The sequence below is a fragment of the Stylophora pistillata genome, chromosome 3 (assembly GCF_964205215.1).
Source record: "Stylophora pistillata chromosome 3, jaStyPist1.2, whole genome shotgun sequence".
NCBI lineage: Eukaryota > Metazoa > Cnidaria > Anthozoa > Scleractinia > Pocilloporidae > Stylophora > Stylophora pistillata.
Genome location: NC_142521.1, coordinates 7,533,582 through 7,554,661, shown reverse-complemented (window position 1 = coordinate 7,554,661; position 21,080 = coordinate 7,533,582). Strand labels below are relative to the sequence as shown.

At 39.3% G+C, this 21,080-nt stretch overlaps 2 protein-coding genes across 2 annotated transcripts; one reads left to right on the top strand and one right to left on the bottom strand.

Annotated features, from left to right (window-relative positions):
* Window positions 1-1,388: 1,388 nt before the first annotated feature.
* Window positions 1,389-11,284, bottom strand: LOC148734363 (G protein-coupled receptor GRL101-like). The gene is made up of 12 exons (XM_088755080.1): window positions 10,960-11,284; window positions 9,657-9,728; window positions 9,071-9,142; window positions 5,782-5,853; window positions 5,569-5,640; window positions 5,291-5,365; window positions 4,108-5,062; window positions 3,726-3,807; window positions 3,512-3,565; window positions 3,275-3,340; window positions 2,896-2,955; window positions 1,389-2,691 (listed from the first exon to the last, which is right to left on the bottom strand). The coding sequence occupies exons 6-12, from the start codon at window positions 5,359-5,361 to the stop codon at window positions 2,633-2,635; spliced, it is 1,347 nt and encodes a 448-aa protein (XP_088611206.1). The 5' UTR covers window positions 5,362-5,365; window positions 5,569-5,640; window positions 5,782-5,853; window positions 9,071-9,142; window positions 9,657-9,728; window positions 10,960-11,284; the 3' UTR covers window positions 1,389-2,632.
* A 4,491-nt stretch (window positions 11,285-15,775) lies between these two features.
* LOC148734362 (uncharacterized) lies at window positions 15,776-16,390 on the top strand. The gene has a single exon (XM_088752771.1). The coding sequence runs from the start codon at window positions 15,776-15,778 to the stop codon at window positions 16,388-16,390; it is 615 nt and encodes a 204-aa protein (XP_088608897.1).
* The last annotated feature ends 4,690 nt before the right edge of the window (window positions 16,391-21,080 follow it).

Genomic DNA, 21,080 nt, shown 5'->3' with positions numbered 1-21,080 from the left:
GGATTTCCCGCCATTTTCTCAGTCATTCATTATCAGCCAACTCGAACCTCCCGTCAACTCAAACTAATTTTTTTATCCCTTGGCTCGAAATAACCCTTATAACTCGATAATTTCTTTTCAACGCCAATCCTGCTAAATCGAACTCTTTTTCGCTTCCCTTGGGAGTTGGAATTGGAAAGGTTTTGCTTTATTGACTCTTCCCTTCCTCCCCGAGCCACAGTCGGTGACTTTTCACCCAAATCGTGTTCTAAACATAAGGATTTGGTTCATAGAAATAACGTGCACCCAGCCTTTTATAGTGAAAATGTCTCATATCCACAATGCGAGGAGAGGTTTGTTTTCGCGCCGTCCTCGCTTGTCTTGCCCAGCCGTAGCATCAGCGGGGCAAACGCTCTACGAACGCCCATGTAAGTTTCACATGTTAGTCTGCCAATTAAATGGACCCATGTGCCTAAGACGAACGTCTTGGAAAAATAACCGACCTGATATATTGTTGAGCCGGTGCCGATCTGCTGGTCAGCGTGCGGATGACACAACATAATATGCGCGTTCTGGTTCAGGAATTTGCCAACGATGTCATGTGAAAACGTCATCCATGACTCGTCAATCCATGTCTTCCCTCTCTCACAATGAAAATGTCCCCAACAGAGATTCTGGTTAGGGCACCAAGGTAACTCATTCAAAAACTTCCTAAGACACACAAAGAGGAACTTCCATGAAACAACCCTTCGTATTTTTTTTCCATCTTACATAGCTCCCGTTTCGGGTTCGTCTTGCGCTGAATTTCATTGAGAAAGAACTCCTTTACCTTTAGTTTAGCTCGGTTCGCACCTTTTTTGCTTCTGATGTGAAGAATATGAGAACGACGGACACAGTATACATTTACCTTCAAGTTTCGTGTGCCATACCACTGTTTGATAAGTTATTGTCAATGAACGCGCAAAACTCGTCTCATTTTAGCTCATGTAGAATCAAGCCAATGAATGTTACGTTTTACTTATCCCTTGAAATCAATCTACAGCTGACAGTAATAAGTCAAGAAAGCTCGATCATTTATAAAAAAAATTACAAAAAATTAAAAGTAATAAAAAAAAAGAAAGAAGAAAAAGAAACTCACAAAGTTCTCGTCCCAGCGTTTAGGTAGAAAATTACGGAATGTAGAGACAACTCACGCTAAGCAAAGATACAGCATTACGACAGCGTGGATTTTGACTGTGCTGGCTACAGCTTGGAAACCGGCATTTTTATTTCGAATCCACCATGATTAATGCAATAAAGGTGATCTGACCATTTTCACACGATTCTTGTTATAACACGATTAACTTTCGTGTATAACTTTATATGAACAGAAAGTCGTCTTAATCAAGAACAAGAGAGGTGACATCATAAACATACTACAAACATGTGGATATATCAAAAACAATTGTTAAGTATTCACCACATTTATTTATTTTTTTAATCTTAGGATTACCATTAACTTTTTAAATTTAAAATCAAAACATTTTAGATACACCGTCAATATCAGTTTCGTATCACTACGACACTAATGCTAGCTGATTTAAATTACTTCATCGTAACTCATCCACGGAACAGAAAGCTATATACACATGAAACTGACAGAAATGAATAATCTGAACAGTGATGTGGAAGGGCTACCGAGTTCTTTTGGCTACATCGTTAATACTGTGTTATTCGGATTCTTTGTGATGTGGATTATACTACTATTAATCATCAACTTGATCACTATAACTCATTGAAAATGTGTATCCTTTTGCATTGTATTAGCCATTACACTATGAAATTCCACAACTCAACCATCTAAAAAGGGGCCTTCAGCGGACACTTTTCATCTCAGACTGGTCCATGGAGAACAACTGTTTCAACAAGGCCAGTGATGTCAGAACACATTTTAAGGGTATAATCAGCCTTGTAAGAAAGTTTTCACCAAATTATTACTGAATTTGCTTCGACCAAAATTTTTAAACCGCCGGTATATTTACGTAACTTTGTTGGTGATAAAAATCGTTTGCTTTTTGTTGTGTTTAAAAAAAATTAATGCCATACTCAAGTTGAGAAGTGTAAACTGAATTCAAAAGGCAAGTTAACCTTCAAACACTAAGTATTCAAAATATAATTCTGTTTTTACGGTATGAATGCGTTATTTAGCAAACAGGCCATGGTTGGAATATAATGACATACCTGTCAGTTAGATGGTTTCTTTGATAAAAAGCCATAATGCGCTGGATAGAGCAACTTTCAGCTGTGTCAAACTGATCCGGTTTTGTTTTCGTTTTGCTTCACTTTGCTCTGTGATTGGTCCAGAAAACTCGAGCCACTTTGAATTCTCAACCAATCAAATTGAAAAATGAAATCAAACACGAGTTAGTGGATCACGATTTTTCTCTTTCCCGCTTCTGCCGTTTGACTGTTTTTACTTTTCAACTTTTCACCGGCACGTTGTTATGTTTTCTATTGTTCTGATAGGACTGATAGCTTGTTGAAATTTCGTTTTAGCTCTACGAAACTTAATCGTAATGCGCTCTAATTTAAAATGAGTTATATAGACACAAACTTGGGAGTATAATTTCGATTAAATCGCGTGCGTCAAGAGTTAGGTGTTATCAACGACAGGTTATAACTTTGTGTCAAATTCCAAGTCTTCTTCTTTAACATCTTCACCTTGGTCTTCATCTGTGAAAAATTTTAAAGGAAATAAAAACCATGGTAACACTTATGGAAATCTCTGAGTGAACCAATTAGAAATTTATTCAAAAAAGGTTTTAGCTTATCTCACACGTGACTGCTAAAATGATGAAAAATCAGAGAAATCACATATTTTTTATTACTTTTTGTTTCATTGCACTAAAAACAATAGATGCTAAAGTTATGAAGCACCTTGTTCATGGGGTGGCAACGAAAAAGCTTGCATTTCTATCATTTCTCCTTCCTGGTGGTCTGAGTATTCAGAAAAACAAAAGATTAGAGTTTTGTCAAAAATGTTAGGCTTGTTTGTTATTCATTTATAAACATCTACATTATCCTTCCTGATGTCGTTGAAATTTTTAAAACAATGTAAAATTCCCTTAAAGCGGGGCTAAGAAGGCTTATTTCTTTACACTTAGGAGGATAATAATCAATTCTGCCATTATGAAATAACGGAGCACTAACTTCAGGAAAAATAAAAAAAACTGGGTAAAGGAGCAAATGTTCTGTTGTAGGCTTTCAAACAAAGCCCTGCAAACTGAAAACTGCCGTAGATACCGTTATTACACACCTTCTTCGTGAAACTGTTCATTGATCTCGATTTGATGTTCACCTTGCAGTTCCTGTCTATTTTGGTCTATGGTTAAAAGAACATCATGGTTACACCTATTCGCCTTTAAGAACTCATAAAAATGCATTCGAACTGACAAGCCACATACACAGCAGATAGTAATGATAGATTTGTCAGACTGATCTCTTGCAAGGCAAGTAATGGAAACAGAGGTAGAAAGAACAAAGAAGTAGTTACCTTCCTCATCGGGACGTTGCTCTTTATCGTAACTGCCTTGTGGATCCCGTTGTTCTTTTTTTGCAGTGCACGAAAATAATATATGATCAATATATCAAAATGTAATATTGATATCACAGTGACTTTTGTCCCAAGCAGTAAGTTGTAATGATGGAGACATCGTTTCTGATTTTTTACTGACGTATTACGAAGTGAATGACATGACCGTAGTTACCTTCTTGGTTTTCATTGCAATGGAATTTGTTGCACAAGGAGCCTCTTAGTCTTGCTATCTTGCCACCCAGATACTCTTGTGCCTAGAGAGGAGAGAAAACTTCGTCGTTAAAGCCTTCATTCAGTTACTAGTTTACCATAGCAATGTTTACAAAACAACCAAAACATTTTACAATCCCGAGTACTGGCTTTTCCTCTCTGTACCGCAAAATAACTATTGTATCTCCAATGTCAGAGGCTAAACATGTGGTATATCAAGATGATTTCCAGGAGTTATTGTAACCCTAGTTTTTTTAAGCTCTGAGAAAGACGTGCTAATGGCTGGTTCGTTGGGACTTTTTCCTCCTCTAAGCTAGAAAGATCTCAAAGATGTTATGCCTTACCTGTGGGGTTGCTAATGTGTACAGAATTGGATTTATCGCAGAATTGATGGGCAGAGCAAACACTGCAATCCACACAGCCAGGTCTCCAGGCTCTTTGAAATTTTTCTCCAAAGTCGACCTCAAACCGATCACGATGACCGGCATCCAGCAGAGACAATCAGTGATGATGAGGAAGAATAAACGTTTCGCCAAACCTGTTTCTCTCTTGGAGTTTGCTGATTGGTTTTTTACCCGGATTCTGTTACTGAATATCATGATGTAGGCAACTGTGATGAAGATCACGAAGAAGGAATTAAGGCCAAAAAACACAGAAACAGAGTACTCCCAGCCTGCTGGCGTATCGTAAGAAAGTTGCAAGGGGAGGCAGACCACACTTTTACCGTAAAAGCTGTGATAAGGATTGTCGAAGTATTTTAGGCCGAACATAGGGAAGAATGCAAGGAAGAAACCCACAAGCCAAATAATGGTGCAGAGGACATGGGTTCTCTTCCGTGTGAGTGCGCCACCTCTGAATGGAAAAACAATGTTCTTTAGCCTGTCCGCGGATATCAGGGACATCAGCATCAGAGATACCTCACTGGACAACAGAGAGGTTGCACCAGTTATTTGGCAAACTTTACTGGACCGCCATTCGTAGTCGTATAGATAATACTCCCCTGACCAAAGCATGTCTATGACACCCAATGTGATCAGGTATGCTCCCATCAAGCCATCAGAAACCGCTAAGTGCAATAACATGATTGACTGAACCACGTTCGCATCCTTGAATATTGTACGCCAGGTAATGACAAACACAGATCCAGCCAGAGAAAGGGAGCCAATTGCCCATATACTCTTCTTCGGGACAGGGTTCTTGAACATACTCTTACAACTAGCGAATTTGTCGTTGTATAGGAAAATACATTCACCGTCCTCCTTATGCATATGACAGCACATCAGATTTGTGTCGAGACTCCTGCAGTTATGAGATATTATGATAATATTGTTAATAACAGGCCGGTATTGTAAATGAATATGTACTTCTTAAAATCACCAAAATCCCGTACGATTGGTATTGACGCCATGATATTCGCTAACACAACTGGGCCTTCAAGTCTCAATAGAGAGGCGTTGCCTTGTTACAAATATGAAGACTTATATATAATCTATCGTTGAGCAATATAAATCATATCACAAATCTTACACTTGAAATATCTCCTTCAGCACGTCATCAAAAAAACCTTTAGGAATCTCCCTCATCTTATTGTCGTGCATCTTTCTGAAAATTACAAATTTGCAGATGAACGATCAGTTTAAAAAAAATGGTTAAAATAGATGAATGAATGATATGTTATAGATAAGTCAAAAAGCTTTACTGGTAAAGTATCGTTAAAATAGTATTTTAATTTAGTTGATTTGATTATTAAGCTGGAAGCAAGTACGTCTCTTGTATTGGTCGTCACGAAGTTTTTGAGCACTCACAGAATTTTCAACTGCCTGATCTCTTTGAAGTTGTCGATTGAAACGTTAGCCAATTCGTTGTCAAAAATTTCTCTAAAAAAGAAATTTTAACAGATTAACATTTTATAACAGCATGGATATAGAATTCGGTACTCTGTCAAGGGCACTTATATATGAAACGAATTAGACTATCATCCTACTAAAGTTGAAACACCATAAGTGTGATCTACTTACATAATCAAAAGCTTTTTTAAGTCTTTGAAAATTCCTTGCGGTAGCAATTCAAGTTTGTTATAGGACAGGTAGCTTACGAGGAAAAATTAAAGCATGTGGTTGAGGTCTTGAATAATAGCGAACGGAATATGAATTGCTTTCTTTATAAAAAGTTAAATAACTAGTTTTTAATACACTTCTCAAGATTATAACAATAAAATTATGTAAGAAAGGTTGTGTTCGTTCATCGTGGTAAAGCACAATAATATATCTTATTAACCAAGCGCGAGGGCCGTACTGGGAGAATATCGGCTCGAGGTCTTGACAGTACGGACCGAGCGCAGCGAGGCCCGTACAAAAAAGACCGAGGGCCGATATTCTTCCAGTACGGTCCCGAGCAAGCTTGGTTAATAAGAGATTTATTATACGACTGAAGTTCAAAGGGACACAAGTGCGGTATCATTCAGGACCATTCGGGACAGTGCCCGGTCCAATACTTAGAGAATATTGGACCGGCAATAGAGAATTTTGATTGGTTGATTTTAGTTATTGGCCCTCTGACTGCCCGAGTCGTGTAATAATATCGTTTGTCTCACGATGAGGTCACGATAAGGTGACGATGTGGCCTCCCCGTTAGCTCAATGGATAGAGCGCTGGACTGTTGTGCGGGAGGTCGAGGGTTCGAGCCCCGGCCGGACCAACACTCAATGTCTTAAAACACGTGAGAAGAATGTGCTACCTTTTTTTTTTCTTTATCAAGAAATGGTTAGATATTCTAGTCTTCTCGGATTGGGACGAATAAATGGAGGTCTCGTCTCCTGCAGGGTTAGGGGTAGGAGACGTTAACTTTCCAAGCACGAGATTACTGTGTGATGGATGTCCTCCTCTGGGGTGGTTGTTGGGTAGGAATTGGCCTTGAAAAGCCCCCATGGGGAGTGGTCAATCAACATATATCATACGTATCTAATACCGCAGTTCAAAATATATGAACTTCATATATTTCATTGTATCTGATTTATCACTTTCACGGGTTTATTACGAATCAACTTAACGGCCTGCTCCCAGTTGGCTTGTTAGCTCAATTGGTAGAGCGCTGGACTAGTATCGCAGAGGTCAGTGGTTCGAATCCCGTACAGGCCTGATTTTTTTCAGGTCTGATTTTCGCTATTGCTTAAATAGCGCTATCTACTGCAAGGATCGTGCATCATACGTAACATATGTATGTATGTATGTATGTATGTATGTATGTATGTATGTCATTTATGATGTGAATAGTGACGTTTCGACTGCGTACGGTTGGTCTTCACATTATGTTTTTGACATGCCAATGAAAATAATAATAATAATAATAATAATAATAATAACTTTATTAATCTCCTCAAAAAGGCTTTTCAACTTAATTTACAATGTCAAATATCTAAAACTTAGTTTTCCAAAAATACCCTTAAAAAAGGCGGTTTTATTTTTACTTTAAATACATCTAAATTAGTGATAGACTGAAACTCATCTGGGAGACTATTCCAGGTAGATATTCTAGAAATCAGCAGAATATCTGTGCACACACTATAGAATTTTCTATCATTAAAGGACAAACTTGGGATTGAAGGTCATTTGCATCTTTACCATACACAAACATGCGCACAAACCGAAACACTGTGGAACTACTTACAGGTCGTATAGATTTCTCAGACCCTGAAATTGGTTGCTGTGGAGTTTCGTCAATGTATTATTTTCCATTTTCCTTTTGAATTGTAAAACAGATACCTGTTTATATATGCTAATTCATTTGATAATTATCAAGTAATATCAACCAGTCTCGCCCGAACTGAGGTTCATAACTGATATGGTGTACGCCTGTCAGAAACCCAAAAAATTAGTTTATTTCTATCAATATACCAAAAAATGGACAGAATTGAACTCTTGTCGCGCGATCTGGCCTCTTGGAAAGCAGCATATGGCGGCTTTTCCGTACATTTAGGTAGTTATGAAAGTCTCAAAACTCTAGAACAAATATTTACACCACGGTGTCAACAACGTTTTTCATTCATCTCATTTATTCTTGTTTTTTTTTCGTTACCATGTTCCCGCCACCAATAGCATAGCTCCATTTTTTGCATATAAACCCGCACACAACCCAAAATTCCTCCATTCGCTCTGACGGAGGGCTAACGCTCGAAACTTCAGCGTTAAAACCCCTTACGATGGCCAATTCACATTGATCAACTCAGCTGATAAAACCAAAATTACCTTGTTACTCCAACCCACGGAGCACCACAGTTTCTTTCTTAAGTGAACACTAGCTACAATGATGACGGCTTTGACACCATGACCTTTTCAATAATATGCATCATTTGATGACAGATATAAATTGGTTGCTGAAGGTGAACAGTTCCGATGACTTCTTCCAGAGTCAAAGGCCAACCGAAAACTAGCTACAGCCCATGAGTGAAGGGGCAGTAACGGTTTGGAATTTCGGGTTCATTCAACTTTGAACAAACGTGTTCCACTATAATAAAGGCTGATAGTTTCTAAAGAAACTGTTTGGGGCTGCGTCGGTGGGGGTAACGAAATAATTTGCATATATCAACTAAGTTGAAAAGGTAAATTGGCTACCGTAACGATTACAAAAGCTGACGTTTCGAGCGTTAGCCCTTCGTTATTCGCTCCGACGGAGGGCTAACGCTCGAAACGTCATCTTTTGTAATCGTTACGGTGGCCAATTTACCATTTTAACTTTGTTGATATATCCAAATTAAGTGTTCCACTGTAGTTCTTCAGTTGGTTGTTAACTATTAACAAACCCCAACCCAATCTTTATTTACGAGACTCTTGACCTGGTCCCAAGGGTGTCCCCTGAAAGGAGGTTTCACTGAAGCTTTTTTATCATAGATTTATTAAAATCAATCATATATTACTCACAATGATTTTAAATTGGTTAGGTTACCAAATATCGTAGGTGGTAGGTTTGCAATCTTGTTATCAGATAGAAATCTGCAAGATAATAACAGTTAGCCGGAGCACCGTGAAGGAGAAAAAAGTTGTGGTGCATGTTCAGATCGAAACTGTTGTTTGATTTTTGCGATCGAATGCATGATAAAAACCTGGATTTTCATTTAAGACCTCACACCCTGATGAGTTGTGCAAAATGTTCTTGAAACAAAAGATTTTAAAGGAACAATTTTGATAACTTGACATAAAGTCTGAGTGGATATCTTGGAATTTTTTACGTAATATACGTGACCAAACTACTTGGTAGAGCCTCGTAAAGTATTAAGCATTGATTAAGTAACCTCCGCTGTTGTTTACTCACAACTTTGTGAGGTTTGATATATTGGTAAAGATTCCTTGTGGTAGAACCGTAATGCTGTTATTAGACAGATCCCTGAAAGTTGCAGGAAAAAAAACCATAAAAATTACAGAAGCTTTCGGATATCAGCAACTTATGCCACTGAAAAGTTAAACAGGATAGGAGAATAACCTGCGTTACCCTTTCACAGTACGCGTGCTATTGCATTTCTTAAACAGAAGTAAAGTCTGTTAACTCTCCAATATATGTCGAGCAGCTGTATAGCAGCTGTATTTTGGCACCAAAAGTAATTACTACGAAATGAAAGAAGTATTTTAAGGTGGAATTGTACCTCGTGTTAACATTGAAGAATAGTTAATATGTAGTTTTTACGCGGGATAGTAATGGGATAGTAACCTGGAATACAGGCATTGTAGGTTCTTTCCTTTTCCAACATAAACTCAGGAGAAGCACCTCTTTGATCCAAGTTACGGAAACAAGTCATAACACAGGTGGCTCTTGGTGTTACGGAAGGTATTAATAGTTAAAAAAAAGTAGCCAGTTATAAACACTTTGAAGACTTTCATTTTATTGTATTGACCATACTTACAGCTCATCCAAACTAATCAAATATTTGAAAACGTTTTCGGATGGCGTACTAATTTCGTTGTTCTGTAGCCACCTGAGGAAAAGTAAGAATCATACGAATAAGCTTTATAAATTCAAAGTTAGAACTTTATTGAATGTTACATTAGAATGGGAGCAAAGGGTCATAATAGCAACTTTGTACATGAAGAGACAGTACACGTACATGAATGTTATGATATGACACTTTTAACTGGTTGTAGAATTCGCCCGTTAAAATAAATGTTTGTGCGTGTGTGTGTGTGCGTGTGCGTGTGTACGTGTGCGTGTGTACGTGTGCGTGTGTGTGTACGTGTGCGTGTACGTGTGTGTGTGTGCGTATGTGTGTGCGTGTGAGTGTGCGTGTGAGTGTGTGTGTGTGTCCGTGTGAGTGTACGTGTGTGTGTGCGTGTGCGTGTGCGTGTGTACGTGAACGTGTGTGTGTACGTGTGTGTGTACGTGCGTGTGTACGTGTGCGTGTGTACGTGTGCGTTTGTGTGTACGTGTGCGTGTGCATGTGTACGTGTGCGTGCGTGTGTGTGTGTGCGTGTGTGCGTGTGAGTGTGCGTGTGAGTGTGTGCGTACGTGTAGGTGTGGGTGTGAGGGGAAGAAGGGGTTAACAGACATTCTCAGGATACGGTGTTGTTAAAAGAGTGTGAGTTCTCACTTTCAGCCCCTGTAGCTGGAATAACTGAGTAAATGTATCACGATGCAACTTGACGAGCTTGTTATCGTCTAACCTCCTATGGATGTTAAACTCGTGGGCTAATATAACCATGACCATTACAGAGGAAATTGTAAAAACCCTTTTCACTTTTTAATGCAGCACTGGTGCATTGAATAAGGGCTGATAGTCTCGAAAGAAACTGTTAGGGGCTGCGACGGTGGGAGTAACGAAATACTTTGGATATATCAACAAAGTTGAAGTGGTAAATTGGCCACCAATACTGGTGCATAGAGGTGAGGAGAGTGCTAAGCCTGATAGCTGAGATTAGTAAAGGAAAAAGGCTAAAGGAATTGGTCTCACGTATGAAATTAAAACAAATTCTCAAAGGGAAAAGAAATTCGCGGGTATTTTTTTTTAAGTACCACCACCTAAAGTTAGAATAGTTTCATTTGTTAGGCCGAAAAGGTTTCATAAAGAAGTGCTAAAGGTTTTCTTTTACTATTAATTGATTGATTACACGCACTAAGCCCGAAGGCCATAATGTGAAGTACCTGACGGGATTTAAAAAAAATCTGAACACTGCATGTCGATATTTACATTAGTATGAATATTGGTTACTAACAATTCTTTCAACTTGGTATTGGTATTAAGGAATCCAGAAGGTAGATCTTTTATTTCATTGCTACCCAAGTCCCTACGAAAAAATACATCCTGGAATTAGTTCGTAAGTCTGATGTCATCACGTGTTGTTGTGTAATCACTTTCTGTCAGCTAGGGTCTTTGAGGAACAAACACATGTGGACTGTGACATAAAGTAAACAAGAGCGCGAATTTTCACTTACAGCCGTTTCAGCTTGACTGATGGGGTTAATAAATCACCACGCAGTTTCTTGATCTGGTTGCGGCATAATGCCACCAGTAGGTGGTGAAATCTTAATTACGGTACTGGTGTTTATTTTATTTCCAAGAAGAATTTTTTAGTAGGAACACTACTTGAGCAGTAGTAAAAACAAGGCCTGAAAAAAATTCGGACCTGTACGGGATTCGAACATGTGACCTCTGCGTTACCGGTGCAGTGCTCTACCGTGAACTGAGCTAACAACTATTGGGAGCTGGTCAATATGTTGGTTCGTAATAAACTCGTAAAGTGTTGAGTCAACAATTGTGAAAATTTGAAAATCATACACGTGAACTGCGGTTGAAGAAATGAGTATAAGAGCGATCTTCGAAGTTTACTTAAGCAGTAGTGAAAATAAGGCCTGATGATAAAATTCAGGGAGCTGTTCATTACTGCGAAGATCGCTATCATATTTACTTCTTTAACTGCAGTTCACATAATATATGATTTTCATATGTTCACAATTTTTGACTCATCACTTCGCGGGTTCAATACGAACCAACATAATAACTAGCTCCTAGTTGGCTTGTTAGCTCAGTTGGTAGAGCACTGCACCGGTATTGCAGAGGTCCTGGGTTCAAATCCAGTACAGGCCTGAATTTTTTCCAGGCCTTATTTTCACTTCTGCTTAAGTAGTATTCATTACTCGGTATTCGTTACGGTGGCCAATTTACCATTTCAACTTTGTTGATATATCCTAGTTATAAAGTATTCATTACTGCGAAGATCGCTCTCATACTCATTTCTTTAACTGTAGTTCGCACTTACGATTTTCATATGTTCACAATAGTCCTTTTTACAGTTGTGGGCTTGGTGGCTAAGCCTTTGCACAGGAGTGAGGCTAAGGGTGACCTTGTTATGACAGAGATGTTGCTGCTTTTCAAATGCAAATTTCTTTGTTATCATGCTAACTAGATACAGGTCTCTATCACAACAGGGTCACCCTTCGCTTCACTCCTGTTCAAAGGCTTGGCCACCAAGCCCACAACTGTAAAAAGGACTATTGTTAAGTAATATTTTATTATCTGTTACCATGTTCGATGTAATGTTGGGGACATGTAATATGTTTCAAGACGTTAAATTAAGCGCATACGCCGAAATACTGGAGGACGCAGGGAGCAAGAAAGTGTCATGGATAATATCGTTAGCTTCGTAACTCTAATCACTCCACAATAGATTTAAAGCTACAATTCTTATCATGTCAACCTGGAGGTAATAGAAAAGTAAGGGATCTCACTCACAGGCTTTTGAAGTTGACTAAGTGAGTGAATTAATCAACACTTACAATTCCACCAACTCGGTATTATTATTAAGGAACCCAGAGGGTAGATCTTCTATTTCATTGCCACCCAAGTTCCTACAAGAAAATACCTCCTGGAATTAGGTGGGGAGTCTGATGTCATTACGTGTTGTTATTGAGCAATCAATTTCTTACGGCTGTAGATTCTTAATGATTTCATTTCCAACAAATATTATATCATCGGTTACCGCTTTCGGTGAGATGTTGGGGAGATGTGATATGTTTCAAGACGTTAAGTATGGCACACCCAAATCCTGGGGAACGTAGGAAGCAAGGAAGTGCCTATGGATAAGTATCGCAAGCTACGTGACTCTTATCACTTCACACTAGATTTAAAGCTACCAGTTCCTATCATGTGAATGATTGAACTATGCATGATGGTGGCAGGGTGTGTTTCTCTCCGCTCCGTCTTTCTGGCTGTATTTCTTGAGGCATAGATTTAAAGCTACCAGTTCCTATAATGTGAATGATTGAACTATGCATGATGGCGGCAGGGTGTGTTTCTCTCCGCTCCGTCTTTCTGGCTGTATTTCTTGAAGCATTGTTGCTGCGCTACCATCTTATTCAGCTAAGAGAGGTTAATTTCAAATCTCCTGTTCGATATGTGCGTTCTCCAAGTTTTGGGGGTTTCGCAAGCCAGAGTTGGCTTCTTTTGAAGCCTAGATCAGGTAAACAAAGAAGAGACCAAGGGGACTTTACTCGATCCGTGCAAAAGTTCAGCACCATCAACGGATATCTTACCGGTCTCCTACTCCTGTGTGGTGATATAGCTAGTCAGCCGGGACCAGAAACATTCGCGTTTCTCCAGGATAAGAGGAGCCCCAAGATCAAGAACATTCTACCGAACGCGCGTAGTCTTACAAGCGTCCACAGAAACACCGAAGGCGATAGTACGATTTAGAACCTACACCAGTTTCAAGACCTCGTGTATGCTAAGGATGCTGGCGTGGAATATGTAAATGAAACTTGGCGAGAAAGTGAGGTTCTGGACTCAGATCTGTTACACGCCGGTTACACAATCTACCGGAAGGATCGTATCAACAAGCGAGGCGGTGGGGTTTTGATTGCAGTCAAGTCTGATCTATTTTCTTCAATACACAAGTATGTCCCATCTGTCACGGACTTGGAAATTGTATCTGCGGTAGTAGAAACTGACTCCAACAAGAGGATTTTACTCTTTTCGTGTTACAGGCCGCCTAATGTCGATTTTAGTTTAATGGACCTGTATGAAAAATTTCTCGATGAAAGCAAGTTTGATAATATGCTAATCTATGGAGACCTGAATCTTTATAAGGTCACATGGGATTGTCCTGATTCTTCAATAGGTGCTAACGAACAGCAATTTGTTGACATTCTCAATGACCACTTTCTAATCCAACACAAGTACGTTCCTCGACACGGGGAAACAATGTCCTCAATTTAGTGATCTCGAGCGTACCAGATCAAGTGAGCGTAACAGAAGTGTTGGAACCTAATGAGGCAGATATGTTTACTGATCATTGTATTGTCTCATTTGAACTCTCCTCTGCTGTTAAGGCGCCACCAAAACTCCGGCGCTTTGTCTCTGACTACGCTAGAGGAGATATTGACAGACTCCGTTCTTCACTTCAAGCCACGAACTTGTTCGATGCAATATCCACTGGAGACCTTGATATAGATAGGGACTGGCACAGCTGGAAAGACACCTTCTTAGCGGTGTGGTCGATTATATCCCGTAGAATTGAAGCATCATCACCGGATGAAATCGTTGACCTGATCAATTGGTATTTCGTGTCGGTATTTACATCTGACCCTGTCACTTGTAATTCAGTTGACGAGGAGTACGCTGGGCCTGATGTTCATCTGACGTTATCGGACTTGACTCTTACAGTCACTCAGGTCTTGGATGTACTGGCCAACCTTGATGGGAGTAAAGCTACCGGTCCTGATGAAATCCCGGCTAGGATTTTGAAGGAGACAGCATATGAGATCGCTCCATCCTTATGCGAACTATTCAACAAGTCTCTCCGACTGGGCTCCCTCCCCATGGACTGGAAACTGGCCAACGTGGTCCCTGAATTTAAGAAGGACAATAAAGAACATGCCGAGAACTACAGGCCAATATCATTACTGTGCCTGGTTTCCAAGGTGATGGAACACTGCGTGTTCAATTCAATCAAAGACCGCGTGTACAGTCTGATCGATAGCTCACAACCCGGTTTCATAACAGGGCGGTCGTTTGTGACGCAGTTAAAAGAAAAGAAAAGAAAAGTCTTTTTATAGGATTACACAATTACTGGTGAACCAGTAGTTTCCATTGTGGTCCTTGCAAACAAATGGTCTAAATTGAACATAACATCATTAAGAACCCCAACCGGCCGGAGGCAAACCAGTTGGCTATTTACAAGCGTGGTCAAGCATCTGAACTCGGGGATACCGTGGAACAAATCCAGTGATCAGGGTGGGACTCGAACCCGGGAGCGGCGGATTACGAGTCCGACACTCTAACCACTCAGCGACACTGCCTCCGCCCAGTTGGTGGAGGTACTCGACTATATCAGCTCCCAACTCGACAACGGGGGCCAGGTTGATAGTCTACCTTGTCTACCTTAGGTCTACCTTGATATGTCGAAGGCTTTTGACAATGTGGGTCATCGCAAACTGCCACACTGCCTCCACCCAGTTGGTGGAGGTACTCGACTATATCAGCTCCAACTCGACAACGGGGGCCAGGTTGATGGTCTACCTTGTCTACCTTAGGTCTACCTTGATATGTCGAAGGCTTTTGACAATGTGGGTCATCGCAAACTGCCACACTGCCTCCACCCAGTTGGTGGAGGTACTCGACTATATCAGCTCCCAACTCGACAACGGGGCCAGGTCGATGGTCTACCTTGTCTACCTTAGGTCTACCTTGATATGTCGAAGGCTTTTGACAATGTGGGTCATCGCAAACTGCCACACTGCCTCCACCCAGTTGGTGGAGGTACTCGACTATATCAGCTCCCAACTCGACAACGGGGCCAGGTTGATAGTCTACCTTGTCTACCTTAGGTCTACCTTGATATGTCGAAGGCTTTTGACAATGTGGGTCATCGCAAGCTACTCAGGAAGCTGCGTGATTACGGTTTCAGCGGAAAGCTTCTGGCTTGACTGGAGTCCTACCTCCATGATCGGATGTAGAGGGTAACGGCACTCGGAATGAACTCGTAGGCTTTTCCAGTGACATTAGGAGTCCCTCAGGGGTCCATATTGGGCCCCATGCTATTTCTCCTATATGCAAATTGTCTCCCTGGTGCTGTCAAATCTAGCCACGTCTCTGCCTTTGCTGATGACACCAAGATCTTCGAGTCCATAAAGTCTTCAACTGACGCTGCAATACTTCAGGGTTACCTAAGCAGCCTCGTCACTTGGTCGTCCTCGGCCGGCCTGATGTTCAACGAATCTAAGTGCAAGGTACAACTAATTATCCGGAAACACAATCCTGTGTCTAACACGTACCACGTAAACGAAGTTCCTCTTGGCGTTACCAGCGTAGAAAAGGACCTTGAGGTCGACAAGCTATTGTGGAACAAACAGGTGTGCAACCAGTGTGCAAAGTCAAATAAGATGCTGGGGTTTGTGATACGTAACATCAGGTCTATCAAGAATGCAGTGAATTCAGTGAGACGTGTCATCTATCTCACGCTAGTCAGGTCACATCTCGGCTATGTCACTCAAGTGTGGGCGCCCCAGTCAAAAGAATTGATCAGAAAGAAAGAACCGATTCAGCGCGGGGCTTCAAAGTACATCCTCAACTTGCCTTTCCTCTGCGAGAAATGCTATAAAGACAGACTGATTAAACTGGCCCTTCTTCCCGTGTCCTACTGGCATTAGTATCTAGATATGTTTTTTTTCTTTAAATTTGTGACTGGTCTAGTTAAGGTTAACCCTACTGTAATCCCCACCAGACGCACCCTCTCAAGAACAACCAGATCTAGTAGCAACACAAATGTAACTCTAATTATTCCCAAAAATACCACCATCAAGGTGGTGTCCCTCAAGGTTCGATTTTAGGCCCACTATTGTTTATTCTATACATTAATGACCTTTCTAATGCCTCTGAATTATCAGAACCTCTACTTTTCGCTGATGACACCAGTATCTTTTATTCTCACTCAAATCTAAATTGCTTAGAATCCACACTTAATGATGAACTCCAAAACATTGACGTTTGGCTAAAATGTAACAAGCTTTCAGTTAATATAAAGAGAACCAACTATATGATTTTTAAAACCCAGAAAGAAGAAATTTAACTCCAGCATTTCTCACTCCTTTGGAGGTAAACCCCTACAACAAGCTAATGTGACTAAATTCCTTGGGATCTATATATTGACAATCATCTCACCTGGAAATACCATATCAGCTAGGTATGTAAACAAATCGCTAAGTCAGTAGGTATTATATTTGGGTCTCGCTTTTCCCTATCCTCTGCAACCAAACTCACTTTGTATTACACCTTAGTTTATCCTTATATCGTCTATTGTAACTCCGTCTGGTCGTCCACATACGTATCTAACTTAAATAGAATTTATTATTTGCAAAAGCGAGCTGTGCGGGCTATCACCAACTCAGACTATCGAAACCACTCTGCCCCTTTATTTTCCAAACTAGGAATTTTAGATATTTTCCAAGTCAATACGTTTGAAATCGCCAAATTTATGTTTTATTTAAAAAATAACTTATTACCCCCATTGCTTCTCGATCATTTTGTAAGGAATAGCCAAATTCACAACTATGGTACCAGAACAGCCAGTAATTATCGAACGTATTTGGGCCGTATAAATGTCAAGCAATTTACAATTCTCTACCAAGGTCGTAAAATTTTGAACTCTCTCCCTATTTCAGTCACTCGTTCGTCAAACTTTCTCAGCTTTAAAACGAAATTACAAGAGTTTTTACTTAAATAATCACTGAATTGGCCAAGCCGCACATTCGCAGCACTTATTCTTTACTTAATTTATTATTGTAAGTGAGGAGGCTCTCCCATAAGCCTGGTGGCTTCTTGGGTCTCCTCGCCTTCTAACTGTTATCGCTGTAATTAAATATTTTTTATTGTTAAAATAAGGAAAATAAAGATGATGATGAAAAAATGCAAAACAACTACATATCAGAGGTCTTTTTCATCCGCAGAGTGAGAATATGGAATGCTCTAGCTGATGACATTAGTCTTTCCGTAACTATCTCTCTCAGTTCATTCAAAGGCACACCTACTCAGTTGCTATAAGCAATCACCCTGTAAATCATATGACCCTAAAGATCCTCGCTCATTTAAGTCTATCTGCACAAGTTGCAACAAAGCCCATAATCTGACAAGAAACATCCTGATTGATTGTTGCTACTAACTACTCTGTCATTAATCTTTATTGAAATTTTTATTTCAATTTTATGTGTTCCAGGACCGCAGTAATTGGCGTAAGCTGTTGCAGAGTCCCTGCCTGTATTGTGCTATTTACATTTGTTGTTTTATTCATGTATATTTAATATTAAGTTGGCTAAGCTAATAAAATAAGATAAAATAAAAATGTCATCTTGGGGGTAATATAAAAGCAAGGGTTCTCAGTTACAAACTTTTGAGATTGACTTAGTGAGTGAATAAATCAACACTCAAGTTGCTGATCTCGTTATCGCCTAGTCACAAAAAAGAGTTCTTAAATATCTGTGAACAATATAATTCGTTACTGTAAGGATCAAATATGACCTTATAAATTGGCTATCAAGTTCGCTGTTATTAAAGAGTGCACTTACAGCCATTTCAGCTTGACTAATGGGGTCAATAAATCATCACACAGTTTCTTGATCTTGTTGTGGTCTAACAACCTATAGTTGGCGAAATCTCTGTTTAATTATTACACAATGAAGTATGAGCCTTACTGACGTTTTAACTACGGTACTTGTGTACCACAAAAAAGGCAACGGTTAAAAAAGGGGGCGATAAGCCTGAGAGAATGCAACTTTTCTTTTTTACCACCACCGTCGGCTCCAAGTTAGAACATGAATGGTTTTATATATTAAACTGGAAAGATGCCGTAAAGACGTTCTATAGGTTTTCCTTTACTACAAATTAATTGATTACACGCTCTAAGCTTAACTTTTCACTTTTTACCTCCACCTTAAGTCAGAATTGTCTCATTTTGTAGACTGAGATGCCTTAATAACAATTACGAGTTAGTATGATTGTAAGTAACCAATATCCATTCTCTTGTAAATATCAACCTGCAATGTGTTTAGAGTTAATTTTTAAAATCTCGTCAGGTGCTTTGCAAGATGGCCTTTAAAATTAGAGCGTGTAATCAATCAATTAAGAGTAACAATAGAGGACCTAAAGAACGTCTTTGAGGAATCCAGATGGTAGATCCTCTATTTCATTGCCATCCAAGTCCCTACAAGAAAATGTATCCTGGAATTAGATCGTAAGTCTGATGTCATCACGTGTTGTTGTTGTGTAATCACTTTCTGTCGGCTTTGGATTTTAATGATCTGATATCCAAGAAATATTTTATCTTTCGAGACGTTAAGTATGGCGCACTCAAATCCTGGAGGACGTAGGGAGCAAGAGAGTGCTCATGGATAAGTATCGTTAGCTTGTGTTCAAAGCCGTGTAACACCCACCCGTTGATGGTGTCCACTAAGTCTGATTGAACAACTTCAATTGCTCAAATATTGTAAATTTCGAAATTTGAAGCACACATCCGGTTAATATAAAACATCTGGTAAATATAAAACAATTGGTTCAATATTTGAGGATCAAATTTCCCGCCACAAATCAAATACATCTAAGACACTTGTTAAAAATCCCCTCTAATTATTCTAATTCAGTGTGAAGGACCATAACAGAAGTTCTCTGAACAGTTCTTATCTTTGACCCTTGCAAATTGACCCTTGCTCACCATAGAGTCTCCAGTAGCTCAGTGGTTAGAGCATCCGACTAGATCACGGAGGGTCGTGGGTTCAAGTCCCATCTGGGGCTCGGATTTTTTTTTATTACACTAAAAGTTCTTATCTGAAAACTGAAATTTGTCGGCATCATACAAACGACTTATCTACGACATAAACACGACCGAGGAACTTAACGTTATTATTGTGTGTGCTTTTAAAGGCAGAGAATGGAGCTACGTTATTGGTGGGAAAATGGCAACGAGAATAAAAGAATAAATTAGTGGAATGAAAAGCGTTCGTTGATCCCCGTGGGATTTATAATATAATAATTATGTGTTATTAAAAGGACGTAAAGACAGCAGAGTGACAATAACTCTCAAAAAAGAAACAACAACTTTGAGTTTAAATTTACAAGACATGTTTCGACATTCTCATGTCATCTTCAGTTGCAAATGAGCATTTAACTGTTGTACATTTGAATTTAAATTAGGTTACGTTACAAACTACGTGTCAGTGCTTACGTTACATTTGAATGTTAAAAACGCGAAAGATGTAAATAGCGCGCGCTTGACTAGATCAAAATAAATAGATAAATAAAAAATAAATAAATAAATGTGATAATAATAAAAATAAATTAAAAGACCAAGGAACAACATCATTAGAAGGAAAGAGACAGTTCTAGATGTTTCAATTGCTGATTAAGGATAGGTTTTTCCCACTTAATATGCAATGCCTATGTTGGTCGGTTTTCGAACATCGCTCAGACTAAGTTAAGACAACTACTCAAACGTTATTGTAGAAGTGATTTAGATATTAAGTTAGTCTTCAGTACGTTTAAACTCAGAAACATGTTCAGTGTGAAAGATTCAGTACCGCTGGGTCTACGTTCGCGTGTCATATATAAATTTTCATGTGCTGGCTGGCTGTAATGTCAGTTATATTGGTGAGACCACTCGCCACATTTGTACACGAGTTCGTGAGCACCTCTTGTCGGACAAAACTTCGCATATTTACAAGCACCTGCAATCATCAAGGGCCTCTCTTGACTCTTGTGATACTGAATGTTTCACGATCTTAGATTCTGCTCCTTCAAAATACCAAATTAAGATCAAAGAGGCATTGCATATTAAGTGGGAAAAACCTATCCTTAATCAGCAATTGAAACATCTAGAACTGTCTCTTTCCTTCTAATGATGTTGTTCCTTGGTCTTTTAATTTATTTTTATTATTATCACATTTATTTATTTATTTTTTATTTATCTATTTATTTTGATCTAGTCAAGCGCGCGCTATTTACATCTTTCGCGTTTTTAACATTCAAATGTAACGTAAGCACTGACACGTAGTTTGTAACGTACCCTAATTTAAATTCAAATGTACAACAGTTAAATGCTCATTTGCAACTGAAGATGACATGAGAATGTCGAAACATGTCTTGTAAATTTAAACTCAAAGTTGTTGTTTCTTTTTTGAGAGTTATGTGTCATTGATATTAATTAATTGGTTACACGCTCTGTAATCAGTCTCTTTCGGCTGTAGATTTTTATTGATTTCATTTCCAGCTTGACTAGTGGGGCTAATAAATCACTACACAGTTTCTTGATCTTCTTGGGGTATAACAACCTCTTGGTGGTGAAACCTCTGTTCA